General features: G+C 31.5%; 4 protein-coding genes across 4 annotated transcripts; 2 read left to right on the plus strand and 2 right to left on the minus strand.

Moving 5' to 3' along the window:
* The first annotated feature begins 77 nt into the window (after nt 1-77).
* On the plus strand, nt 78-1,485 carry LOC115882033. The gene is made up of 5 exons (XM_030899851.1): nt 78-332; nt 391-600; nt 659-765; nt 820-941; nt 1,003-1,485. Exons 1-5 carry the CDS (start codon nt 154-156, stop codon nt 1,210-1,212), a joined length of 828 nt encoding a protein of 275 aa, XP_030755711.1. The 5' UTR covers nt 78-153; the 3' UTR covers nt 1,213-1,485.
* Nucleotides 1,486-1,715: 230 nt separating this feature from the next.
* Nucleotides 1,716-3,814, minus strand: LOC115882035 (gametocyte-specific factor 1 homolog). The gene is made up of 5 exons (XM_030899853.1): nt 3,559-3,814; nt 3,336-3,501; nt 3,155-3,283; nt 2,597-2,788; nt 1,716-2,431 (listed from the first exon to the last, which is right to left on the minus strand). The coding sequence occupies exons 1-5, from the start codon at nt 3,573-3,575 to the stop codon at nt 2,297-2,299; spliced, it is 639 nt and encodes a 212-aa protein (XP_030755713.1). The 5' UTR covers nt 3,576-3,814; the 3' UTR covers nt 1,716-2,296.
* A 147-nt stretch (nt 3,815-3,961) lies between these two features.
* On the minus strand, nt 3,962-6,811 carry LOC115882034. Its single transcript, XM_030899852.1, has 4 exons — nt 6,202-6,811; nt 5,540-5,674; nt 4,363-4,474; nt 3,962-4,300 (listed from the first exon to the last, which is right to left on the minus strand). Exons 1-4 carry the CDS (start codon nt 6,469-6,471, stop codon nt 4,116-4,118), a joined length of 702 nt encoding a protein of 233 aa, XP_030755712.1. The 5' UTR covers nt 6,472-6,811; the 3' UTR covers nt 3,962-4,115.
* Nucleotides 6,812-12,441: 5,630 nt separating this feature from the next.
* On the plus strand, nt 12,442-25,518 carry LOC115882037 (delta-1-pyrroline-5-carboxylate synthase). Its single transcript, XM_030899856.1, has 14 exons — nt 12,442-12,696; nt 19,955-20,122; nt 20,181-20,324; nt 20,411-20,669; nt 22,084-22,347; nt 22,713-22,847; nt 22,949-23,219; nt 23,334-23,470; nt 23,528-23,619; nt 23,674-23,812; nt 23,874-24,068; nt 24,445-24,615; nt 24,959-25,054; nt 25,172-25,518. Exons 1-14 carry the CDS (start codon nt 12,541-12,543, stop codon nt 25,336-25,338), a joined length of 2,394 nt encoding a protein of 797 aa, XP_030755716.1. The 5' UTR covers nt 12,442-12,540; the 3' UTR covers nt 25,339-25,518.
* The last annotated feature ends 117 nt before the right edge of the window (nt 25,519-25,635 follow it).

The following is a 25,635-nucleotide window of genomic DNA, read 5'->3' on the forward strand; positions in this document are numbered from 1 at the left end:
CGTAGTCTGCTTCAATCCACAGATTTTTCTGACAAAGACCTTGTTAATTTTATTTATTGCTAACTTCAGGTCAATAACTGTCAATCACCTGTCAATATTAAATATTTATTTTTAATAGCTTAAAGATTTTTTTTAATTAAAACTGACTATACAATGAATGATGATAATGTTCAAGTGACTAAGGGAACAAGCTATTGGGGTGAAATACCCATGAATACCAGCGAATTACCCGTGTGGGATGTATCTGAAGATATAGAAAGGTCTATGGATCCAAATTGTTTAGATCCGTACCACAGCGATGAAGAAGATCCAGTTCAAGTTGATAATTTAGTGTAGAGTAGTACTAAACTTAATTACCAAACATCGGTATTAAGCGGTATATACTTTTAGTTTACCAGCTATGGACCCAATGGTATTACTTGCAATTCAGTTACACAAATGGAAAAACGACATGATCGAAATAACTGCCTTGGCGGAACTAGCTTCGAGAAATAATCTGATACCCTCTGCCGATGCAGTACCCCCAAAACCAGAAATGCCTGCTATACAATCAAAGCTCAAAACGAATATATTAAATTATATGGAGGCTTCGACATCTTTGTAATTTTTTTATCTATAAAATGTTATATTTGTTTTATTATTATACTTTTTTTCATAGAGAGTCGTTGAGAGATGAAGTGGAGATACCTCAAATTAGTCACCCAATTGTAAGAAATATTTTAGTTAAATGTGTAGCTACACTGACTGCTCATATTGGTTTTGAAAGTTTGTTATAACAACGCCTATTATGACGCTATATAATTTTTAAAACTGTTTTAGCTACTCATCAGAGTGTTTTAGACATCCTTGTCGACGTACTTGAACAGTTTTTTATTAAATTTTGTGACAGATTTACCACAGCATTGAACGAAGAAGAAACCTTGGATAGCGGAGGTTTTCCAGTAATATTTCTTAATCTATATGGCTTAATTTTAAATTAAATTTCTTTATTTTCTCTTTTAGAACACTCTAGAACGAGTTCTAGTTGATTTAGGTTTGGGAGGGGCAAAAGGACTGCATGATTTCTACCAAAGTAGGGTCATAAAGTACGTAAATGTTTTACAGAAAAGATGTAAAGAATTGGATGATACCTATGACAAGTTTTTGATGGGAGAGAATGAACCTGCCACCTCAGAATCGGATGATTTGGAAGAATCAGTATTAGTAGAATAGTATAAGATATAAATATAAGTTTTTTCATGGTCTAATGGTATTCAAATTTAAATATTTTGGCGCGAATTGCCGCGGAACTGGCCTTGTGAAGTTAGGTACGGAAGAGTGGCAGCTGTCGTGCGTCATTCGAAGTAGAGGTGGGCCAGTCTGCGATTTTTGTGGAGCTGCTACGCTCTGCGACTGCTCCAATAAAAGCACTGTGACAAGTAGCAGCGATTTTTCGGAGCAATTAACCTATAAATTAAAAATGTAGTTTTATAGGTTAATTGCTCCGAAAAAGCATTGAAATAAAATGAAGACCTTTGTTTTTCTTCCTTCCCAACATTTTTTAACGCTGTATAAATTAGTTAAACATTAAATATTAAATTATATGGTTATTTATATTCTGGATCATTCCTGACTTACATATTATATACATGATCTTGTGGCTAAAATCTCATTTTTTTTATGAAATTACCTATACAGGGCACTATTCTTCTAGGGGAAAAAATGAAACAAATAAGTTTTTATTACAATATAATATATATTTGGGTTAAGTTTGCTTATATATGGGTACTACATTTCGAGCAAAGAAGTTGCTTAACACATAAAACACCAATTGGGTCAAGAAACATAATATGAAAGTTTAAAATTAAACGGGTTATATAACATAATATATAATAATATAAATGAAGTCAAATTTAAAATTAAGTAATCTCTCTACTAGTAAAAATTAAGTAAAATATTGTTTGCTCATATACCCTAAACGTTAAAGTGTAAGATAAAGTTAACCATAATTTTTTTATATAAAAATATAACTTGAGGCCATAATAATGCTCTCTAATAATTTTTTTTCTATATCACTCATCAAGATTAATGCTATTTTTTTTAAATCTAATGTTCGCAAATTATGTTTATCTTTATACACATTCCAAAAAAATTCTACATAATATCAGAGATTTTCACTCTGAAAACTAATTACTCAAAAATAAAACATGAAGATAAAAAACTGGATATTGACTCTTTTTGTAATAGTCTAAGTCAACTTAAAAACTAAAAAACGATAATTTCAGAACAACAATTTTACTATACACGTACTGGGCGATTATTTTTTGGGGATTACCGCAGCTTTGGGGATGGTTTGCAAGTTAGAAATCATCCTGTTTATCTGTTCCGGAGCCGCTTCCATGTCCACAGCCCTATATCTAGGCGTAGGAGGCAAAGATATCTTTTGAGCCTGCTGTAATAAAATTTTTAATATAAAAAATCCTATAAAGTAAAGAATAGTTGAGTGGGCTCTAACTCACTGACGACCAGGTCGCAACGACCTTCAGTCAACGATATACAACTTCAGTTAACTATCGGGAACCGACCCTTAAATAATAGAGTATATCTAGTAACTTACCTGATGTCCCTGTCTGACAGCCGGGCACAGAGCTGCCCCATTGGGCCTAGCTTGTTGCTGTGCGAGATTCGAAATCCTCTGTCTCTCTGCATCCCGAAATTCCCGTTTCTGCGCAGCAGAACCGGTGTCCAGACGTCTAATGACTGCGTGGTCATTGCAGTACTGCACCGGATCGTATGATTGGAGATTAGACTAAAACATCAATATTATTATCTCTTCTACAAAATTCCTTTTGAAATAAATTCAATTTAAATATTTAAACTTCTCACGACTTTATTACTAAAACGTCAATATATAATATTATCACCTGTAAACAAACAATCTACTGTTATAGAGATCGATTGTTATATATATATATATATATATATATATATCAAGTTCTAACAATATAAATCAAGTTCTGATTGAAATGGCTCACATATGAGACACATATCTGGTATAATATTATATTGATATTTGTAACTATACTTTATTTTTTGAAAAAATGACTTGGTCTATCAGATTGGTACACAAATACACCCCCAAAGATATTTTAAGTATATATTTAAGTATACTTACATCATCCCAACTGTTGTCGATTGGAACGAACCCTGCAGGAGTGATTTCAATCGGAGCTGTTTGAGGCGCAGCTTCTGTCATTACATGAATTTCAATATGTTTTCGATCTGGGCACATACTGTGATGAAACTGAAAAATACTATGTAATAATTGGCCAGGAAATCAGTTCAAAAACGTTTACTTGTAACTCGACAACAGGTACACGATGGCAAGCATTGAAGTCGCAGGTGGTTAAATTGCCACTCTCCTCCCTGTAATGCCTCCTGCATTTCACCAGATGCTGTTCCATGCGACGCCTCATGACGTTGTGGGATAGGTTGTAAGGACACAACATCTGCTTGTCCATGCTAACAGAGAAAATATGTTAACTCCCTTTATAACAAGGTTACTTTTTCGATACTTACTCAGCTTGAGACTCCATTATATCTTCGAAATGAGCACACAAAATTATAGAGAAATATGCAGGTACTGTTGCTGGATGCGATGGATATAAAATGAGAACGTGAAAGTATGTGAAAGTGAAAAAAAGATGGTAAAACCTTGGTAAAAATCGTATGACCTTCTTTAAATCTGCTGAATTTGTCGATTAACAAAAAAAAACCTCGAATCCCTTGAAAATGCCTTGAAAACAAAAATGGACTGTTCTTCTCTTATATGTTATGGCGCTTTGCTTGTTCAATATTATTATAAGCTAGTAAGCGCCTCCAAATTGAAAAAGAAGAATGTTAGTGAGCGCCATCTGAACTAATCGCGCTGAACTATTTTACGGAGGGAACTTTTAAAAACACGCAAAACATTTTAATGTAACTTTCTAAATATTTACAGTTTAATATCAATCAATAAATAATAAAATACTAGTTCGGAATTATTTAGTGTCTTCTAAACAAATTATCTTTCAAATCTAACGTACACTTAACACAAAAGTTCGATTCTGTTCCTATAAAACTTATTTTCATGTTCTTTATTTATCGTTTGTGTTATCTAATATGCTTTTAAAGTCCGTGCTGATGTCTATGTCGTCGAATGGAGTCTCTCTGGCCTTCTTCTTTTGGATGGGTATGATATGCTGGACTTGTTTTGAGGTACTCGGTCTGCTGAAGATTTCCTCGGTACTTTCATCGTCGTCATCTTCGTCATTGTCGGGCTCTGTATGATTAAAATATGTATTCGATACAAAAAAAGTAAAGTAAAGAACTGTAAAAGATTACCTAGGTATCGTGGGTATCTGTATCTGTCCCTCCACACGCCATAGAGGAACCATGCACCCATAGAGATAAGTATTACAGCTATTAATGCTATTAATACTCGTATGACGTTGATCTGAAAATTATGAATTTTAATAAAATTCAAATAATATTCTGGTGTTTAACCAGAGATATTTTTAGGAATTTTAGATAAGTGCATATCTAAAGTATGGGTTAGGATGTATTTCAGGAAAATATTTTAACTTCTACAGGGTGGCTTAAAAAAAAGTAAGTGGATTGAGATGATTTTTCTTAAATGGAACACCCTGTATATTATTGCATTTTTCGCTTCCTTTATGATCATTTTACATAATCCTACGATATTATTAAATATTTTTTGATAGTTTCAGAAATATTAATAAATAAATAAAAGAAATAAAAATATAAGAAATGTCCTGAAATAAAAACTGTACAGGTATTTACTATAGTTGGTCTGTACTTTCCAAAATATAAAATAGTTTTCCTTCGTTTTTTTTAAATGGGACACCCTGTTATTATTTCTTTGTTAGATGGAGAATTAAAAAACGTTTTGATTTCAGGACATTTCTTGTATTTTTAATATATTTTTTAAAAATGCTGAAAAACCAATTTTTTAAATTTATTTATTAATATTTCTAAAACTATAAAAACATATTTAATAATATCTTAGAATTATGGAAAGTGATCAGAAAGGAAACGAAAAATGCAATAATATACAGGGTGTTCCATTTAAAAAAAATCATCCCGATCCACTTATATTTTTTTGAGCCACCCCATAGAAGTTAACATATTTTTTTGAAATACATGCTAATACATTCTTTAGGATTGCACTTATCCAAAATTCCTAAATTTTTTATTACAGGAGCTACAGATGCCCGACGCATTGTTGCCGGCTCCATATAAAGTAGTAGGAAAAGTTTTGAACCTTGGCAACCTTGCGGCAGTTTTTTGATTCGCACCCTGTTAAAAGAATATTCCCCTGCCTATTCAAAAATAGACGTAAAAATTAGGTTTTGCAATCCTGCAGCCATATCCAGTACTAATATCTCTGGTTAAATTAAATAAAGACAAAATGGAATTTCAACAAAATGGCTTTATTGTATATCAACCCCATATTGTCTCACTCATTACTTCTAACAAACATTTATTTTGTTGGACATACGTTGTAATCGTGTTCGTATAGATCGTCCCAATTGTTTTGGACTGTCATTTGTGTCACTCTTATTTTCATATCCTCCTTCGATGTTATAGACTTAGATACACATTCGTACGAACCTTCCTCATGTTTTGTTACACCCTAAAATGCACAAAATACTAATTTAACATGTAATCGAAACCTTACAGGGTGTTTCAAAAAATATGTGCTATCGCTCGAGGGGAGATTCCTTATGTAAAAATAATATTTATTTTTTATATCAATATACAGGGTGGTCCGAACTGTATTCCGGAAACTTCGGCAGCATATTCTGCAGATAAAAATAAGTAAAAAAGTGCGTATAAATGTATGTCCTAAAATGCTTAGTTTCGGAGATACAGGGTGTAGAAGTTTAATTTTTTTTTTCGATTTTTTCCAAATAATTTCTGAAATAACGTCAATATTTGGATGAAAATTGGTGTTTGGGATTTTTTTGACATGAGAAATTTGATTTTGATGTCAATATGGCTTCTGGTTGTAGAGGGCGCACTGTATAGGTCCGATTCTGTTTAGTTTAGTAGATAAATAGGGGTGAAAGTTTCATATTTTTTTGATTCATTATAATTTTTTGCAAAGTGCTTTTAGCGATTCGAATGAATGTATGCTATAATCAAATAATCATGTCTTACCTTGATCGTTAAGTTCCCAGAGAGTACTTCATATCGAAATTTAGCTAAATCATAATCATTTCCAGGTCCTATAACTATTCCCTTGTTAAGATAATGCCAGAACTGAAAGATATGCTCGTAATCATTGCTCAGGCACTTCAAAACCACCGTAGAACCGACTGGAACCGTTCTGAGTACCACCCCATCAACATGGTCCAATTCTGGCAAAGGTACTGCCAAAATAACTGGATAGAGTGAGGTTAGAACGGTTAAAATCACGCTCGGGAGCATTTTTCACGGATTATTCTAAGAATTTAGTTGTCCAACAGCACTGTACACTTTCACTGACTTCTAATCTATCTAATGGATATAAAAAAGGGTATTTTCCTTTTAAGATTGGGGTTTTCTGTCAAATCGATGTGTTTTGTTAATTAAATAGATGCCTTACAAGAACTTGGCGTTGTGGAATATTGGGAAACAGACGCTGGAGTTATAGAAGTCACCTTCGCAAGCCAGTGTGTGTCACTACAGTTGTTCAATCTTGTGTGACGTATAGCATTTTCTTTTCCAAAAATAATTTTCGTTAGGTGTTTTCGTCAGATGTTTTCTGCACGTGATAAAACGAGCCCCCAGGTTTATTTTTGGTCCAGATTGACGGAAATAGACGGTTTGTGACGTTCAAATTTCGAAAAAAAATGGGATTTAGAGAAATAAGTAAATCTAGAGGAGTTTTATATTTCAATATGAATTAATTAAGTTTTAATTTCTCCAGGCCTCGATATTAGTTTTCGTCTATCTTCTATAGAAAAGGGTGTTTCCCTTTAAAAGTGTCTAATTTGGTGTTTAAAAAATCTTATTTTTACAAAAGGAATCTCCCCACAAGAGGTAGCACATGCTTTTTGAAACACCCTGTAAACATATACAAATATTCAGAATGTGGCTAATGTAGGAGGTGGCCAAGGATACTATAGAGATAAGGATAGCTCGATTCCTATCTTCCTGCACTGTCAGTTTTTTTACGTCTTCTACTGACCGAGTTGAAGTTGGCGCTAAAGATTTTAGACAGTGACAGTTATTTTTGCATTTGACGGACGAGCGCACAGTGCGTTGGAAGATAAATTTAGCGGGACAAAAATGTTTGGTTAGAAATAAGCCAAAAAATGTGTACTGATAAGAATAAATAGTAGACATTCCAATTGATACAAAAATGAATGAATATTCTTTGTATTTCGATACATTTTTATCAACGAAATTTGGTCGTTTTCTGCTCAGCAAGGCAGAGTTCATACGAAAACAAAATATTTACAAGTGCTTATACATTTTGTTAGAAAGCCAAATTATGTTGAAGATTGCCAAAGGTATGTACTTTTCTCTGTACGTATATTATTTGTTAAAATCCTTCGTGTCTTTGTTCTGCAGATATCAAACTTTCACTTTTTTTTCAAATATCGATATATTGAATGATGTAGATCTTTTGAGTTACCAATAGTTACCAACACAGGTAGTCACAGTCACAGGGAGTTCAAGCTTAACAGGTGAATGCCCAAAAAGATTCATTTCAATCGGATAGTATAAAAACAAAACAACTACATCAAAAGGCACTGAGTTTAAAAAATTGTCTTAGATACTTACTATATATGAATTTACAATTACCGAGTGTTAAAATTAAAATTAAAATATCTATCTTATTTATTACTTTCAAAATAAAATATATTTTTTTAAAATAAATTATAGAGGGTGTCACAAGATTACAAATTAATTTAAAAAAAACTGCTAAAGAGTTTTTTGATATCATAATTTTATGTATTTGGCAATAGTTTACAATACGGTTTTTGTGTATCATGTACGAATAATATCATAGTTTTATTATCTTGTATTTATTTATTAATAAATTAAGTTGTTAATAAATAAATAAATTTAACCATTAGTTGCTATATATTATACCATTTGCTACGTTCTTAGATTTTAAGTCCCAAACATTGCTCTTGAGATTTTGTCCCGCTAGAATAACCATCCGCCGCACTGTGGAGCGCTGGTCAGCGCGTGACGTAGCATTCCACGGCGACTACGACAGCGGCGATTTGACGCGATCGAACAGTCCTTTAGAATATATACAGTCCTTGGGAGGTGGCAACATTGAAATGCACGGACATACTGTCAAGAATTTTTTAAAGAATGAACCCTAAAAAAATTCCTTACACTTTTTTTTGAAGTCAAAATAATACATTTATTAAAAAATCACTCTGTATAGCCAAATTATATTATTTTGGTCAACGACAATGTCGCTGTAAACGTAGTCAGTCTTTTCAAAGTCTATTTTGCAAATATTTTAATATTTTTGTTTATTATACTGACGTTTATTTGATGTTTCCTACAAGGGTAACTAATTAGCAAATTTCTTATCTGTTTATTTACTTTAACCAAATTATTTAATGTCCGATTTTAAAGAATGCTTCTGTTTATATTCGTCTGTTTCCCTATTTTGTATGCTATTTTTAAGTGGAATAACTTATCCGTACATTTCTACGTCATTTTGCAAAAAGCCTAATCAGAATTAGGCGTATTAAACAATGATGATATTTTCTGTACGCTTCTGAAAAAAGACTGCCTGTTTTCAGTCATTTTATAAAATGCCAAATCGAGAATCGAGGTCAGGCAGATTTAAAAATTATTAAAGTTATAATTAAAAAGAATAATTTACGTTTTAATAAAAATACCCCATATTTTGCTATACAAAAAAATAATTAATTTAATTATCAATGTCAAAATTTTATTGTGTTTAGACGAAAACAACTTGAATCTTATTTCATAAATTTTAATTATAAATAACATAATTTTAAATACAAAATATATTAAAACCTTAATATTAATATCTCATTTAATTATTATACTCTGTAATTCGATTCTGTGTACTTACAGGGCTGCTTCTTTGTGGAACTTTGCTTTCTTTTAGAATAAAATGAATTTAGATCTTTATAATAATCATCCTCAACCATACCCTATTTAACAGAATTATTACTTTTTGTGCCATTATTTCCAAATTTTGAAAGAGAAGTTCAAGAAATGTCATTGGATAGATTTAGGGTAGTTATACCATTCCCGCGTAAAATGTTTTGTGCAATCTGACTAGTCTTCTTTAGACATTTTGCAAAGCGACTGAAAACAGATAGGCTCTTTTTAAAATATCCTTCTTTTGTTAAAAACGCCGTAGTTTTATAATATGTCTAGTCTTTTTGCAAAATGCCGAGTTATTCGATACGCCTGCCACATATACATTTTTTAGTTACATTTTTTGTTCTTTTTTTTCAGTGTCGGTACATAAATGATTTGAAGTAGCCTACTGAACTGAAATATTTCTGTGAAAATATCGTTGAAGGGGGTTTGATTAAATGATACCGAAAAAGATAAAATAAGTACTTTTGTCGAGTACCGCGTGAATTTGATTATTTAATTAACATGCTATGACAAAATGTTTTCGTTTTTATGTTTACTTTCCTTGTTTAAACATTTTCTGTAACTTATTACAAGTAAATTGATAAAAATAAAATAAAAATAAAGTGAGAAAGCCAGAAACGTATCAGGAAGTAAACTCTTTCATAAATAGAACTTCGTATTTTAGTAGTGCATTTTTGAAGTGTCTAGCAATGCTAATAATTATTTTTAACATACGTTAATTTACAGTACATCTGCTGGATCTGTGTCTATGAAAGGAATGCGGACAAAAAACATTTAAATAAACAGCAATATATTTTATACGTCGACTTGACGAGTACGTCACCGCAAATCGCTCCGCCCACTCATTTTATTGGCTATTTGCAAATTTGTCGAATTTTTATTGATGGGACGCGTCGTGTATTTTTTTACGAAAATCATCGAGAGAATATCGTTTTCCCTCTCACGGATACCCCATAGCTACAGAACGAACAGACGTACTGTACATAAGTGTTTAGAAGGTTTAAAACCTTTTCCAGACTACTAGATGACGATGTAAACATACTCAAAAGCATCAAAAACAGCTCAGATTGTCTTTTAATCCCATAGACATTAAAACAAATAAATCGCAGTTCACAAGTTTATATTTAAGTCAAACTCAATAAAATCAAATTTTTGCTAAGTCACCTAATCATTTTACGTCTGTCAATTTAATTTTGTCTGTTTTGAGTGTCTTCTGACGACTTATTTACTTTAAAGGGTAAATTAAAAGTAATGAAAAGCATGAAATATACTCAGACCTATTTAAAAATAAACATATTTCTTTAAATTCAATACAGTCAGTTGTAAGACACTCTGTATACATAAATAATTATTGATTTTTAAAATATTATTCGTAAACTAGGGAGAGGGAAATCAGACAACGAATAGAGATGATAGGTGTTAGGTAATAGTTTTTGAGTCTACTGTTCGAGACACACTGATGTTATTTTGGTTTGTAAGTTTAGTCATTGTGAGAAAGAATGTTATTAAAGGTACAGTAAAGGTTTTCTCATTATTTCACTAGTGTTAATAACTATATAAAGTATATAGCTTATTTTCTTGTTGTAATACTCTGTGCTAAAGCTTCTCCTTATTCATTTCATCGGAGAATTATATTATATAATATTTTTCTATATTTAATGGAATCGATTATGCTGTGAATAATTTCAGTTTAAAAGTAAATCTAAAGACAATCGTTTACTGTCCATTCGTGCCGATATTTTTGGTGCAGTGTGACAATAAGGGCCTTGTTGAGTGTAGGTACTAACATTTTCGACCGTAACTGGGCGAATCTATACTAATAAATAAAATCGTTAAGTGACTCACTGATTAATCACGATCCTGCTCAAACCACTCAACGTAAGAAGCTCAATTTTGGCATACAGGTTGATTCTAGGGTGTGGAGGTTCGATAAGAAGGGATTTTTCGAAATTCCAGTGCCAAGAGGGTGAAACCACCCCTCAAATATTACAATATTTTTTATTTAAAAAACGGTCAAGTTTCCGAAAAAAAACGCTTAAACACGTATATTTTATTTTGTTTTTTTACATATTTTAAGATTTTTTAAAAATGTATACAGGGTGTCTCGAAAAATCTGCTCATTGATTAATCACGATCCTGCTTAAAGCGCTTGACGTAAAAAGCTGATTTTTGGAAAACGCATTGACTTTAGGGTGTAGATGTTCGATAAGAAGGGATTTTTCGAAACTCGAATTCTAAGGGGATGAAAGCACCCCTCAAATATTAAAATATTTTTTTATTTAAAAACCGGTGAGTTTTTCGGAAAAACTCTTAAACACGTATATTTTATTTTGTTGTTTTACATATATTTTAAAAATTTTTAAAAATTTGTACAGGGCGTTCCATAAAATATAACCATTGGGTAATCACGATTCTGCTTAAACTGCTTGACGTTTAAAGCTGATTTTTGGCAAACGGATTGACTGTGGGGTGTAGATGTTCGATAAGGAGGGGTTTCTCGAATCTCAAATTCCAAGAGGGTGAAAACGCCCCTCAAATATTACAATATTTGTTATATTTAAAAAACGGTTAGTCTTTCGGGAAAACGCTTGGACACACATAATTTATTTTGTTTTTTACATATTTTGAAATTTTTTAAAAATCATACAGGGTGTTCCAAAAAAGTTGTGTAATGGATTAACCACGATTCTGCTTAAACGGCTTGTTGTAAAAAGCTTATTTTTGACAAACGGATTTTTCGAAAGTCAAATTCCCACTACCTCTCAAATATTACCAAGTTATACAGTAATATCGCCATATTGTTTTTTCTCATGCTGACATAAATATGAGAACATTTTATCCAGTTTGTATATGTGTATGGAAATTCTTGCTTTGCTTTATCATCACCATTACAAATGATTAATTCGACGCGAATGAAGTCGCGGGTACACGCTAGTATCTTATACTACAAACCTTGGTATGAAGACAGTTTCTGTATTATTGTTATTTCTCTTTTATTAAAGTTCAGAGCAGCATAAAAAGGGTGATCAAGGGTTTCTCTGCCGTGCTCTTCTAGAGAGTACGGCACAAAATAAGTAGGGCTATTTACAAATTTAGCATTTCATTTACATAACTTATTCTCCTCAAATTTCCGTAATGTTCTGTCGAGCGCATCTAAGGTAACTTAACAATATTAAAGATCTTCCTCTGTACTACGTACTGTTGCAGTACCATGTACTTTAAACGCTCTATATTAATTCTAACATCGCTGATCCATTACAATAACTAATCAGGGCCTTCTTATCAGCCTTCTGATAGCGATTCCTCTTCAAGCTTCTATCGAACATATCGAAATGCACAAAGATAAGTACCGCTCAGTCGAGGTACTGCTCGCCAACGACTAAACACCACAAATAAACGGTCACCATGCTGGCTAAGAATGTATTGACGTCACGCGTCACGCGTACCATCCTCAGGGATGGGGTGGGTTTCCTCAGGGTTGCAGCTTTGAGGCCGGTGGCCAGTCAAGTTTATAGGAGGGCCAGTACGACCCCTAGACTGTGGGTACCCAGGATAACACAGGTAGGGATAGAGTTATTGTAGTACCATAAGATAAAAATCGTCAATAAGCTTCAAAATTATATTTTTTTTCTATTTTATTTTATAATTATACAGGGTGAGTGTTAAATAAGTGCAAATATTTTTAGGGTAGTATATTTCGACCTCAGAAACACATCTACGATGTTTTTTTCAAAAAAATTGGCGCCGGGAGGCACGTATAGCCGCCCATACTAAAATATGTTAATAAAAAGTTGGTAGGCAGTTCTTTTAGTTTCAAAGTAAAGGAATTTTTCCAATTTTGGTCCTCGGTTATTGCCCCTATCCGCCACCTGGGGTCGCGTCCGATGGGACTTTGGAGTTCTCCACACGGATTTTCCCAAAAACGGACTACGGAAACACGGAATATCTCAAAAACTGCGACTTTGACTGATTTTGATGTTATTACAAATTTTGTTGCAAATATTATTCCTAAACTTAAATTGAAAACCTCATTTCGCTAGCTACTGTAATTTTGTAGTTACAATTTTTTTAAATTTTTAACCCCCTCCCATACCCCCTTACCAACCCCCCAACCCCACCAAAAACTAATGGAAAGATTCTCGGGTGCCACAGTATTTCTGTGCCAAATTTGGTTACAATCGGTTTAGCTGTTTTTAAAGTTATCGTGTTACAGACGGACAGACAGACAAACACCATGAAAATATTTTGTATTTAGGTCATTTATGACCCAAATAACCCATTTTGAGTTTTGAGTGAAATTAAAAAAACTTTTTTTTTGTCGATCTTAATAAAACTTGGAATTTTTTAGTTTTTTTTATTTTTTAGTTAAAAAACATAATATCGTCATAATATAGCAACATAGATAGTAGATTAAATTTACAAGAAAGAATCCCAGAAAAGACCCAGTGGTTCTCAAAATTTAAGCGAAAAAAAATTTTTTTTTCGATATTTTTAAAGTAAAATAGCTTGGTTATTTTAGACTTATTTGAAAAACGGTAAAGAGAAAATATATGTTTCTTTTATCGAGGTCTGCCAGCCCTGAAAATATTTGCACTTATTTAAGACTTACCCTGTATAGTACCATACAAGAAGTACGAAGAATAATGCAGAAAATTGCATTTTTTTGTCAAATTTTGTATATTTTTCTCAAAATAATATATTTTTATGAAGTATTTGACTTAAAGGGGGAAATATATTCTACTACAATATCATGAATGCATAGTTATATGTATTTTTCTTGGTTTTTTAATTTCTGGTAATTTTTTTATGGAATAATATACATTTTTATACTAAAAACACATCGTACTTTTACAATTATAAATTATAAGTCTTAACAAATCAACATTTTGTATAAATTTTGCTGTATATTTTTTCTGATATCAAAAGGATTTCTGTGAAATATCCAGACTTGAAAAAGCTCATTGACTTATTTCAGTTAAAATATTTGCACTGCTTTCCGAAACACCCTATATAAAAGACTTGCTCTATATTTATTAATAAAAAATCGTATAGATATTATATCAAATATTTTGTATTTTAGATGTCTGATTCTTTGGAAATATTGAAAAAAGTATACAGGGTTGTTCACCACATACGACACGGAGTAGTGTAGCTAAACGATGACATTTTTACAAATTTTAAATTTTGGGTTCGATGAAGGACTATTAGAGGTACAATTTAAAAATAATTTTACAAGATATAGAGTGTCCCAAATAAGTAAAAAATATCAAAGTTGTATTTTTTTAAATGGAACACCCTGTATATTATTACATTTTTAGATTCTACGATTAAAATAAAGGTAAATTTGATTAAGGTTTATTACACTTACACCTTACCGTTTTTTAAATATTTTCAATTTCGTGAAATTGCAGCAAAAATTTTAAGGCTTTATTTCTCCAAGGGTATCAAAGTTTTTAATACTAAATATTTACTGAAGTTTATTTATTGATCAGTTATTGTGTTGCAATAATAAAAATAATGCTACCTTATACAGAGTGTCTAAAAATTTATTTTAAATAATTTCTAGCTTTAAACGCCAATAACTTCTTTAATTTAAATAGAACGCCCTGTATATTTTAGGTATATCAGATGCACAATTTAATTGTCTATCAAATTGTGTTATACCATTTTTTACTTATCTCTTTAAGTTTCCGTAGAAAATGCGTTTTCTTGTAATTTAGAACTTATTTATCAATATACCCATGGAATATTGACATTTTAGATTATTTTTAAAGATAGATTTTTTAAAGATTTAAAAAATAAAAAAAAAACTATTTAAATATTTGTTAAAGAAGACCAATTAATATGATTCCAGTATTCAAACTACATTAACTGACTGTTTGCGTTGATTAATAATAATTGCCCCAAATACTAAAAAACTGAGTTTTGTATGTGTATTAGACAGTGTGGTAAAAAGTAACACCTTAAAAATTATATTTCATTTTTTAATAAATGCTTATTTATAACAACAGAGACGTTCATTTTGATAACTTATTATTATATTGATTTCTGACTCAAATCCACATTTATTTAGAATAATTTATTAACGAACACAATTAAGTATGTAATTAATTAGTATATGGGCGGAAATAATGGTGTTATATTTAATTAATGGTATACTCTTTTATAAAGATTTAAATAGTTTTCTTTTTGCATACAAATGGGCTAGTAATATTATCATTTTGCTAAAAACGATAATATTACTAGTCTGTACATTTTGTACATTTGTTGCTTTATAAACAATCTAAAATGTCAATATTCCATGGGTATATTGATAAATGAGATCTAAATTATAAGAAAATGCATTTTCTGCGAAAACTTGAAGGGATAGATAAAAAATAGTAAAATACGATTTGATAGACAATTAAATTGTGCATCTGATTCTCCTAAAATATACAGGACGTTCCATTTAAATTAAAGGAGTTATTGGCGTTTAAAGCTAGAAATTATTTAAAATAAATTATGAGACACTCTGTATAAGGTAGTATTATTTTTATTATTGCAACACAATAACTGATCAATAAATAAACTTCAGTAAATATTTCGTATTAAAATCTTTGATACCCTTGGACAAATGAAGCCTTAAAATTTTTACTGCAATTTCACAAAATTGAAAATATTTCAAAAACGGTAAGATTTTAGTGTAATAAACCTTAATCAAATTTACCTTTATTTTAATCGTAGAAACTAAAAATGTAATAATATACAGGGTGTTCCATTTAAAAAAATACAACTTTGATATTTTTTACTTGTTTGGGACACTCTGTATCTTGTAAAATTATTTTTAAATTGTAGCTCTAATAGTCCTTCATCGAACCCAAAACTTACAATTTGTAAAAATCTAATCGTTTCGCTACAATACTCTGTGTCGTATGTGGTGAACAACCCTGTATATTGAAATGATATTGAATTTTTTCTGTCATTTTTTTATTAATGATTTCCATAAACTAGAAAAATAAAAAACTTCTTCAATTATAACAGAAATTCAGTCCATATAACATACTTCCACCATCACTATTTAAACGAAATACTATTTTTAGAACATTTTATTTACCCACTCTATTTACTTTTAATCAAATAGTAATATTTTTAGCATAGAAATTTTTTTTATTAAAAAAGATAGTAACATATTTTTTGATATGTCCAAACTTTTAACAAAAAAAACTGAATAATTTCTAATTGTCATTATTTTTCAGTAAAAACAAGAAATGCTCTTAAGAACTTACGGAACTTTATAAAAATGTTTTCTGTTTATTGTTTTCTCAAAATAATTCACAATTAATGTGCTAAATTTAATGGTTATAGAATAAAAATGAATTTTAAGATAAGTTTGTATATAAAGGAAACACTTCCACGTATATTTTGTTAAAATAAATTTAATGAATGATTTTTTAAAGTACCCCAAACATGAAGTAAATAAGTGATGAGCCCGCCAAAACATAGATTGGAAAAAAACCTGATAATTTTTTCGAAATGCCAAGATTACAAGAGAATTATTAATAATAATATAATTTTTTTTGGCTGTGTGTTTATTCTGAATGGATTTTGTAATGAGCATTTTCAATGTTAGTTCCGAAAAATAAAAAAAATTAAGTAAACTGTACAAAGTTTCATAGATACGGATAAACATGGTTTATATTGTTGAATCCTTGACCTCAGCAAATCATATCGCGTACTAATAACTAGTTTTCATTCAAAAGTATTGATTAAATGATTTAATTTAACAAATACAGTGTTACAGAACCGAGATCTATAATCAAAATGTCCCATCGTAGTAACTAGCAAGCTAAAAAATATCATGGAATGTTTAAAAATTAAAGAAAGATATGATATGTATGAAATTTTCATTTATTTTTGTTTAAATATATACCGGGTGGTGCATGGTCGTTGGAAACATAGTACATAGAGAAATGCTATGCAAATTTTGAACTGATGTCCGAATATTGGCTTTCCTGTTGATTTTACAGCGAAGTCAATAGTTACACCACGGCACATAAAACAATCGGCACGCCAACTCTACTCAAATTCCATTGTTTAAAATTTCTATAAAATTTGACCTTGTCGGCGCCATTATGGTTTCCTAGTCAGGGCCGGATTAAAACGTATTAAAAAATTTCTCAGATAATACGACAGGGTCGTATTAAAAAAATACTGTAATTGACTGAAACTGAATTTTATTTACAATACTTTTGTCCAAACAAATGAATCGTTAACCGCGCATACTTCTCGAAAAGTAAAAATGAAAAAATCAATTAAATATTTCACTGTAGAGAATAGACAATTAAAATTAAAAAACATGCAACTAACAAAAACATGCCAGGAGTTACAACAAGAATTAAAAAAATACCAATAAAATATTTATTGAACAATATAAAGAGGCTACGTACAAATTATGCCCATCAATGGGCGTAGCAAATTTTATTAATATTCAAATTTCACAAATTAATAAATCCGCAATTTTTTTTGAGAAACTTCTATTTTTTTTATGGCAGGAAACAAAGTAGGTACCGCATTGTATTTTATACGGTTACAAAGTGAATTGGTAAACATTTTAAATTCAAAGTGAAAAGAACACAACCTGTACTTGTGGGCCTTATTTATATCTTCAATCAAGTCTTCTCCGTTAGCTGCAATTGCCCATGTTCTTGCCCTAAAAATGTATTGTTAACTTATTTTCGATATACTCATTTTATTTATTTTTTTAATTATATTTAAATGAATAATATAATGATTTTTAAATTTAATTTTTAATGTCTAGATTCTAGATACAACATTACATTTTATTTTACTAAATATTTAACATTAAATCTTACTAATATTAAAGTTTGTTAAGATTTTTAATTAGATCTTCCTATTTAGCTGAATGTCCTAATATGTATACTACTGTTTTCTTAACTAAAATATATTAAAATAATTAATCACATATGTATATACATACCTAATCGGATCTCTAGGAAACAGAAAGAAACTTTTATTGCAGTTTAGTCCTCTACTCGGGCAGTTTTTTGCTGCACAACTTCGCCCAGGCATTTTAAAAACACGTAAAATTAACGATTTAAAAATGTTCAGAAAAACAAAAATTAATTATATAACACAAGAAACGAAAATAAACTAGAAAAACCAAATATATAACACAATAAACAAAAATAAAACAACAACTCTAAAATATAACTCAAGAAATAAGCAAAATAAATTAATCCGTACGCTACTGACTCGAATCAGCCGAAAGTGTGCGCAGTCGATGAAAGAAACTACGACACTGGTTACTTTCTGTTGATGGAAACCCTAATGGCGGCGTGCGCGACGGTATGCGCGTAGCGTTCCCGCCAAAGAGAGTTAGCCTGCCGTGTGATTTATATGCCGTGGTTACACAATGGTCAAATGGTTCCACCATGTCTCAAAAGTATCGGTCCTTGAAAAAACTAGCTGCGAGAGTATTGGAGTCATGGTTACAAAATCCCGCTTAAGATGTACCTGGTCACGTATGCAGAATGCTAGAAAACCGCATACCCAAATCTCTGCTTTACGTTGAGCTTGTAGACGGTAAAGGTGGCTACACACACTACTGCAACCCTGACAAGCAATCAGCCGTGTCTTTGGCGAATTAAATCACCAGAATATCATGATAGGGTGAAGATGCAGCATACAAAATTTTACTTAATAAGTATAGATTAATTGACAGCCAAGCCGATAAGGATGCCGTTATTAAAAAGATAAAAATGCCTTCAGGATTCCTTCTTCTGTTCCGCGGACTTCCTTCTTCTTTTTCTTCGGACTTTCTTCTTCTTTTTCGCGGCATAAACCGAAGCTTGTTCAAGCATGCATGTACTGTGTGGCGGCGAAGGTAAATTATGCATGGCTTGTACAAAAAGATTGTATGTACTGTACAAGCTACTGCAGGGTATAGAGATAGCAGACTGGGTCCAAGATATAGGGACAAACATAATAGGATTAAATATCCCAAAAAAACTATTTGAGAAGAAAGTTTAGTCACATTTTTTGGTCAAAATCTCTAATATATGAACCAAAACAACAAAATATACCGGCTATATAGAGGAACCAAAACAAATTTTCGTCCGCAGTCCAAAGCACAATAATTGCAGAAGATATGCCTAATCAGAATGTACTTTGGCGTTGAAAAAATATGCAATCAATAAACAACATTAACGAACTGGTCGTCATAAGGTTGTTATTCCTTTTCTCTTGCAGATATATACTATAAACAAAATAAATAGATACAAAAAAGTATTCGCTAATCGTTTGTTTTTGCCAAAGTATCACAGATAGTTAGTTTGGCGGTATTTTTTAGAGTTGAAAGATTTTTTTTTGAGTTTTTCTATCAATATTTTTTAATAAATTGAAAAATAACAAATAACCAATCTGGAGTTTTTGTTTGTTTTAATAATTTCAACAGGAAATTTGATATTTTGTTGCAATTTGTCTCTGTGTTTGTTATTGAAAATTAAATAAAAGAATAGCAAGCATTTTTATACAGGGTGTCATTGAAATGGTGTAAAAAAATCGGGGGGTGATAGTACTCCTAAAAATAGTAAAAAAAGTTCCTATAAGTATAGGGCGGAAAATACATATTAAGGGAGTTAGGGGCACTGAAAGGGTGAATTTAAAAAACGGTTGTTTTGAAATTGTAGGCTTAAAGAACGAGATAAAATTTCAAAAAAAATCCTACATAGAGCGTGTTCAAGATATTTAGACACATAAGCATGAGAAAAATATTTTTTTAAATAATCCTCGAATAATTTTTTATACTTTTTGTTTACAGGCAAATTTGTCATCGGTAGGCCTACAAGAAAAAAGGGAAAACACATTCACAGACAGAAGCCAGCTGAAATACGCCAGAAGACTCGTTGTTAAGCTGGGCAGTGCTGTAATCACTAGAGAAGACGAACATGGTTTAGCATTGGGACGCTTGGCATCAATTGTTGAACAAGTACGAACTATTCCTAGAAAAAACTAACAATCTTTGTTATAATTCTGATATTTTTCAGGTAGCAGAATGCCAAAACGAAGGAAGGGAGTGTATTATGGTAACCAGTGGTGCCGTAGCTTTTGGAAAACAAAAATTGACTCAGGAATTGCTGATGTCACTGTCTTTAAGGGAGACCTTATCACCTACGGATCACACTAGAGAGGTAAAATAGTTATAGATACAAAAAATCTCAAGTTTAGAACACGGCAAATGTACTTGATCTTAAAATATGTATTTCGTTAATTGTAGGAAGCACCAAGGATGTTGGAACCCAGGGCAGCAGCCGCTGTAGGTCAGTCAGGACTTATGTCGTTGTACGACGCCATGTTTTCACAGTACGGTGTCAAAATCGCACAGGTTTTGGTCACCAAGGCAGATTTTTACAACGAAGAGACAAGAAGAAACTTGATCAGTACTCTTTCCGAGCTGATCAGCTTGAATATCGTTCCAATCATCAACACAAATGATGCTGTATCGCCTCCTCCACAAATTGATGAACCCATAGGAGGTAAAATGAACCCCAAAAAGTTTTTATTACCCCGCCTCAACATAATAACATTTTTAGTTCATTTAAGACATTGTTTTCAGTATACAGTCCGTAGTACTGGTACAGTAATCAGTATTACAATAAAAATATTTATTACAATTTTTTCTTACTACTCCAAATTTTTTTTCAAGACAAGGGTCGAAAAAATCGATTTTATTAGGAAAACGAAGTATTTAAGCCTTAATATTTTTATATTTTCAAAAAGTACATAAAATTTCCTACAAACTCTGAAATTTTCAGAATTTTACAACCACGTTTACTATTATTCTAAGAGCGTCAAAAAGAGTTAAAAAAATGGACAATTTTTTAACTTTTTTCCGTGCATATAGTCATGAAAATTGATGATTTTGATCAAGTCCTCAATTTTAATGAAATAGAGCGTTATATTTTCAAAAAGTACATAAAATTTCCTACAAACTCTGAAATTTTCAGAATTTTACAACCACGTTTACTATTATTCTAAGAGCGTCAAAAAGAGTTAAAAAAATGGACAATTTTTTAACTTTTTTCCGTGCATATAGTCATGAAAATTGATGATTTTGATCAAGTCCTCAATTTTAATGAAATAGAGCGTTATATTTTCAAAAAGTACATAAAATTTTCTACAAACTCTGAAATTTTCAAAATTTTATAACCATGTTTACTATTTTTCTAAGAGCCTCAAAAACAGTTAAAAAATGGACAATTATTCAACTTTTTTCCGTGCATAAAGTCATGAAAATTGATGATTTTGATCAAGCCCTCAATTTTAATGAAATAGAATGTTATATTTTCAAAAAGTACATAAAATTTCCTACAAACTTTGAAATTTTCAGAATTTTATAACCATGTTTACTATTTTTCTAAGAGCTTCAAAAACAGTTAAAAAATTGACCATTTTTAACTTTTTTCCGTCCATATAGTCATGAAAATTGATGATTTTGATCAAGTCCTCAATTTTAATGAAATAGAGTGTTATATTTTCAAAAAGTACATAAAATTTCCTACAAACTCTGAAATTTTCAAAATTTTATAGCCATATTTACTATTTTTCTAAGAGCCTCAAAAACAGTTAAAAAATGGACAATTTTTCAACTTTTTTCCGTGCATATAGTCATGAAAATTGATGATTTTGATCAAGTCCTCAATTTTAATGAAATAGAGTGTTATATTTTCAAAAAGTACATAAAATTTCCTACGTTTTCTGAAATTTTCAAAATTTTATGACCAGGTTTACTATTTTTTTAAGAGTCTCAAAAACAGTTAAAAAAATGGCAAAAAATGGACAATTTTTCGACTTTTTTTTAACTTCTCATGACTTCTCGTGTGTAAAAAAATCAGTCAGACTCCTTTGATATTTTATTCAATGATAATAAAATTATTTTGATTTTTCTAGCCAAGCCTGGTAAAAGAGGCATCTCACTCAAAGACAACGACTCCCTGGCCGCCATGTTGGCTGCCGAAGTCCAATCAGATCTCTTGATTTTGATGTCCGACGTTGACGGCATCTACAACAAACCTCCATGGGAACCCGGCGCGAGATTCTTGCACACTTTCTCATCCGAACAGAGACAAACCATCGAGTTTGGACAGAAGAGCAAAGTAGGCACTGGCGGCATGGACTCCAAGGTCAACAGTGCCATCTGGGCATTGGATAGAGGTCAGAAAATACATTTATTTCTTACTGAGTTGGGACATTATTGGAGGAAATTAAGATGCTATCATTTTCTCAGCTTTTTGTAGTTAACAATCATGAAATACAATAGAGATTTTGAGTAACAATATTAAACGAAATTACTTAAATTTATTACCCGCCAATAGATATTTATAAACCCTATAACTTTTATATTTAACTTTTTGCGGTACCTCCTATATTTTAACTAATAATCGACCGTTTCCATACATAACAGCAACCCTGTATATTAAATTCAGTAAGAAATAAAATTATCTATGTCTCACGAGCAATTATTGGTTTTTAGTAATTATTATTATATTATTAACACAAATAATTGTTTTTTTTATCAGGAGTATCTGTGGTCATATGCAACGGTATGGCAAAGGAAGCCATCAAAACAATCCTTTCTGGAAGAAAGATAGGAACCTTCTTTACTGACTCGGCCAATGTTGGAAGCGTCCCCACAGAAATCATTGCTGAAAATGGTAAGAAAACAATGGAAGTCCGAAATTCTTTTAGTATTAATACTGAATCATTGTCTACAACTAAATTTTAATTATTTTTAACAAAATTTTCCGTTCTTTAGCACGTATTGGTGGAAGACTTCTTCAAACACTGACCCCAGACCAAAGAGCTTCCTGCGTCCACACTTTAGCCGAGTTATTGGTGTCCAAACAGTCTCAAATCTTGGACGCCAACCAAAAAGATCTCCAAGAAGCTAGCCAATCCGGCCTGGCAAAACCTCTGCTGTCTCGATTATCGCTCACACCGTCTAAACTTAAGAATTTAGCTGTAGGATTGAAACAAATTGCTGACTCCAGTCATAATAATGTTGGCAGAGTGCTGAGAAGGACTAGGTGAGTAACAACATGGATATAAACCGTCAAATCCCATCACATCGGTTCTTCATACAAGTCTAACGCTGTGAATCACTCCTGTATAGAAGAAAAAAATCATGAATTTCTTTTTAGGCTAGCTGATGGTTTAGAGTTAAAACAAATCACTGTTCCTATCGGAGTTCTTTTGGTTATTTTTGAGTCAAGACCTGACAGTCTACCCCAGGTAGCTGCCCTAGCTATTGCTTCAGGAAATGGACTTCTTCTTAAAGGTTTTTAATAATCTGACATCTTAAACACATATATTAACAACTTTCTTGTAAAACTAGGAGGTAAAGAGGCTGCTCACAGCAACAGAGCACTTATGGAGTTGGTAAAGGAAGCGCTCAGCACTATTGGAGCTGCCAATGCAATTTCTTTGGTACATATCAACATTACCAATTATATAGATCAATTTTAATTAATTTTTTTGTAGGTTTCAACAAGAGAAGAAATTGGCGATTTGCTCACCATGGAACAACACATCGATCTGATCATCCCAAGAGGTTCCAGTGATCTTGTCAGGAGTATACAAGCGCAATCTCAACACATACCTGTCATGGGACATGCCGAAGGTATGAAGTGTTTCTAATTCATCTACTTATACAAGTATTGTTAATAAGTATTTTTGTTTAGGTATTTGCCATGTGTTTGTTGATAAAGAGGCCGATTTGAAGAAAGCCCTCAAAATCATCAGAGATGCTAAATGTGACTATCCCGCAGCATGTAATGCCATGGAAACACTTCTTATTCACGAAGATCTGATGAACACTGACTTCTTCTCTGATGTATGTAATGTTTTGAAGAAGGAAGGTGTCAAAATATATTCAGGTTAGTTAAAAATGTTTTTTTTTCGCTGTTGGAGTTTTGATATGGACTTTTTTTTTTGGTAGTATCTATCGATCCCAATATTATATTGATACAACAGTCAAAGATTTCGTATAAAATTAAAAATAGTGCTCGGTATGTCTTCGAATTTGTAACAAACTGGTTTCAGGAGCTTTTTCAAACTCGTCCAAACATTTCAAGTCGATCAAGTGAGTTGTTATTAGGGATGTACGCTACTTTAAATAGAATCGATATGTACTGGTATCGACCCTGTTGTACATCCCTAGTTTCTAAATGCATTTGGACCAAAAAAATGCCCAAATCAGTAAAAAAAATCTGTTTTGGACTAGATTAATAGTTTTTAATTTTTTATTATCAGGTCCAGCATTAAATCAAGTGCTTACATTCGGTCCACCCTTGGCAAAGAGCTTGAAACACGAGTATGGAGCATTGGAATGCTGTATTGAGGTTGTTAAAGATTTGGACGCTGCTATTGACCATATTCACACGTACGGCAGTGGACATACTGATGTCATTGTCACTGAAAACAGTAAGTAACAAAATAATTGGTTTCTTTATAACAGCTTGGGTTTGTTTCTGAAAAGATTAGCAGTTTTTTTGAAAAGAAAATTGGCTAGGTTTTATATAGAGGGTGCTTTTTAAATGAGTGCACATATTTTAAGGGCTTGTAGATCTGATGAGAGACATATATTTTTTATTTTACAATTTTTTAGTTATTATAACTTTGAAAATTTAAAAAAAAATAATGCATAAATTTTGAGAATCTCCAAAAAGCTTCAATTTTAAGTATACCAGGTGTTAAAAAAATTAAACAATATTTCCTAATTAGTCTCTATGGATCTTTTTTGTAAAAATATATATTTTATTTGCAGATCATAGAGCTGAAGACTTCCAAAAACGAGTTGACAGCGCGTGCGTGTTCCACAATGCCAGTTCAAGGTTTGCTGATGGATTCCGGTTTGGTTTAGGTATGTTTTTTTCATAGAAATAAGAAATAAATAGAGATAGTTGTAATCTTTGGATAAAAAGATTAAAACTGAGTTAAGGTATGAAAAATAAAGTAGCTAAACTACTGATACTTTTAGGTGCCGAGGTTGGTATTAGCACTGCCCGAATCCATGCCAGAGGTCCAGTAGGCGTCGAAGGACTTCTCACCACCAAATGGGTACTCCATGGTACCGATCACGCCGCTTCTGACTTTTCCGAAGAAGGTGGAAGACAATGGTTGCACGAAAGCCTACCACTGAATTAGTTTTAAGTCTCATTTCACTCAATTTTCCTATTTTTTTAAAGAAAATACATTTTAGTGTAATTTTATATATTTTTTATCGACGTGTAGTTTGTATATTTTTTTGTATAATTTATTAACGAACTGTTAAGTTTTTTTTGTCTGTAAAGTGTTGATTTTTTGAAATATAAATTTATTTTAATAAGAACAGATTTTTTAATAATTTTTTTCTCGTTTACTATACAGGGTGTCTTATTTTCATGTGTTTTAAAGGGTTTCTTTTTTATTAGTAGAGGTAAACAGACTAAATGCATTACATGA

The sequence above is a fragment of the Sitophilus oryzae genome, unplaced genomic scaffold (assembly GCF_002938485.1).
Source record: "Sitophilus oryzae breed Bouriz unplaced genomic scaffold, Soryzae_2.0 scaffold_1745_pilon_pilon, whole genome shotgun sequence".
Classification (NCBI taxonomy): Eukaryota; Metazoa; Arthropoda; class Insecta; order Coleoptera; family Curculionidae; genus Sitophilus; species Sitophilus oryzae.